This window comes from Bison bison, unplaced genomic scaffold (genome assembly GCF_000754665.1).
Source record: "Bison bison bison isolate TAMUID 2011002044 unplaced genomic scaffold, Bison_UMD1.0 scf7180017864492, whole genome shotgun sequence".
NCBI classification, from domain to species: Eukaryota; Metazoa; Chordata; class Mammalia; order Artiodactyla; family Bovidae; genus Bison; species Bison bison.
In genome coordinates, this window is record NW_011495051.1 from 1,648,755 (window position 1) to 1,650,746 (window position 1,992).

At 63.0% G+C, this 1,992-nt stretch overlaps 1 protein-coding gene across 1 annotated transcript in view; it reads right to left on the reverse strand.

Moving 5' to 3' along the window:
- DOT1L (DOT1-like histone H3K79 methyltransferase) overlaps nt 1-1,992 on the reverse strand; it is a 51,443-nt gene that overhangs the window by 13,429 nt on the left and 36,022 nt on the right. The window contains exons 13-16 of the mRNA XM_010828426.1: nt 1,649-1,759; nt 1,328-1,562; nt 783-896; nt 15-106 (exon numbers count right to left, since the gene is read on the reverse strand). Coding sequence (XP_010826728.1) covers nt 15-106; nt 783-896; nt 1,328-1,562; nt 1,649-1,759 — 552 coding nt within the window. The remainder of the gene's footprint in view (nt 1-14; nt 107-782; nt 897-1,327; nt 1,563-1,648; nt 1,760-1,992) is intronic.

Genomic DNA, 1,992 nt, shown 5'->3' on the forward strand with positions numbered 1-1,992 from the left:
CACGGGGGCCGCACCTTCTCCTGGTCCAGGAGCTGCTGCAGGCTGGCCTTGTACTGAGGGGTCTTCGTGTATGCCAGGAACTGTAGGTACTGAATCCTGAAGGACTCTGCAAGGAGAGAACAGACTGGAAGTCAACACAGGAAGCTTCCCGCCGAGGCTCAAGGCAGGGGTCGGGTTCATGAACACATGCAGGCCCCAAAGGGTTTTGGTGGGGCCGGAGCTCTGCCCCCACCTGGGGTCGCCCCCTCCTGGGGCCCCTCGAAGCTCCTGCCATCACCAGCCCATGTTTCCTTTCTCCCACACGTGTGGCTCTGGTTGGCTAATCTGCCAGTTTTCTTGGTAAACATACGCTACTGCTGTTGAGAAAACTAATAGCTCCCAAGATTGTAAAGGGTTTCCTTCACCCAGCTTCTAGAGCTGAGTGATCTCAATGCAGCCCACCCTTGCCCACGAGTGTGAGCTCAAGTTGGCAGAACGGGGTCTGATCCCGCGGGATCTCAGCACCATGGACACGGAGGCCATCGTCTAGAGGGGTGGAGCTGCCTCCCTGGCCCACTCACTCAATGCCAGGAGCCCCCAGGGTGGCCCAGTGTTCCCTGGGGCAGAACCTTAGCCTCAGACCACCACACGGGCCCTGGTGATCCCAGAACCCAGGAGTCCCCTGGCAGGATGAGCCCGAGCCCTGGAGGTGGTGTGCTCGGCTGCACAGCATGGGGTTCCTGTCGGGATGTAGACCAGCTGCTCCTCACCCTCCCTGACCCATGGGCCCGGCTGGTGCTCACCTAGCAGCCTGTGCAGTGCGGGCGGGGTGGGTGCCAGCAGCAGCTGCTCGGGGGTAGGCCGCTGCACGCTGGGAGGTAGCTGGTAGAATGGGCTGTGAGGTGGCCTGTGCGCGTCTGCGGGGACACAGCAGTGGTCACAACTCCATAAATGGGGCCTGGAAGGCCACTACAGAGCCCCCAGTGCCCCAACAACAGGACTCAACACAATTCCCACAGCCCCAACCACCAGATGCTGAGCTGTACATGCTCGTGACCTGGCCACTCACTCTGAGCCAAGCCTCCTGCCAGGACCAGGAGTGTGGGAAGCCAAGGCCCTAGGACCTGCTCCCGGGCAGATGGCTGGGTCCTCATGGCTGGGTCAAGCTGACCACACTAATGGCCCAGGGGACCCCGGAGGTGGTTCCTCCCTCAGGTGGAACCTCCCTCAGGAAGGCTGAGCTTGGGCGTACCCACGCAGCACGCCCACGACAGTGGCACAGCAGCTTCTGCCCGAGGACCCCACGGCACTCACTCCTGGGATCCCACAGCACGGGGGCGGGGCTCACCCTGCGGCAAGGGGGAGGCCGCTCGTGACGCGGTCTGGGCGTGCAGCAGGTCCAGTGAGCTCTGGGTCTTCTTGGGCTTGCGCTCGGGGTTGGTGGCACTCATCTTCTTGGGGCGCCCACGCTTCCGACCCACCATCTTCCGGCCCTTCTTGTTCAGCTTCTTCTTCCGGGCCTTGGAGGGAGATGGCTTCTTGACAGTGGCCGTCCCGGCTTTCTCCTCCTCAGCACCAGAGTCCTGGTGGAAACCCACATGAAGGACTGGCCAGAGGTGTGGGCTCTGAGAGCGGCCTGGCTCCCTCCCCGACCAGAGTGGGGGCTCACCACGGGGGTGTCCGCCGGCACAGCTGCCTTGCTCTCGGGCACCTTGGTGGGCGTGGTTGTGTTGCTCTTGTTCTCCCGCTGCTGCCGGCGCCGAGCTGCCTCTTGTTCCTCCTGGTGGGCAGGCAGGGGGCATCTCCTGAAGTTCAGGCACTGAGGGGACCCCCCCTGCCTCCAGGGGCCCCACAGCTCAGGCTCCCAGGGGTGGTCAGCCAGGTTCTGCTCATCTGCACCCTTGATGATGGTGCAAGGAAAAACAACACCCACACCCCGTCTCTGCCAGGACCCCAGCGGCCTTCAGATCACAAGGAAAAGTTATTGAAGGCAGAGCCTGGGTGCAGAGTGAG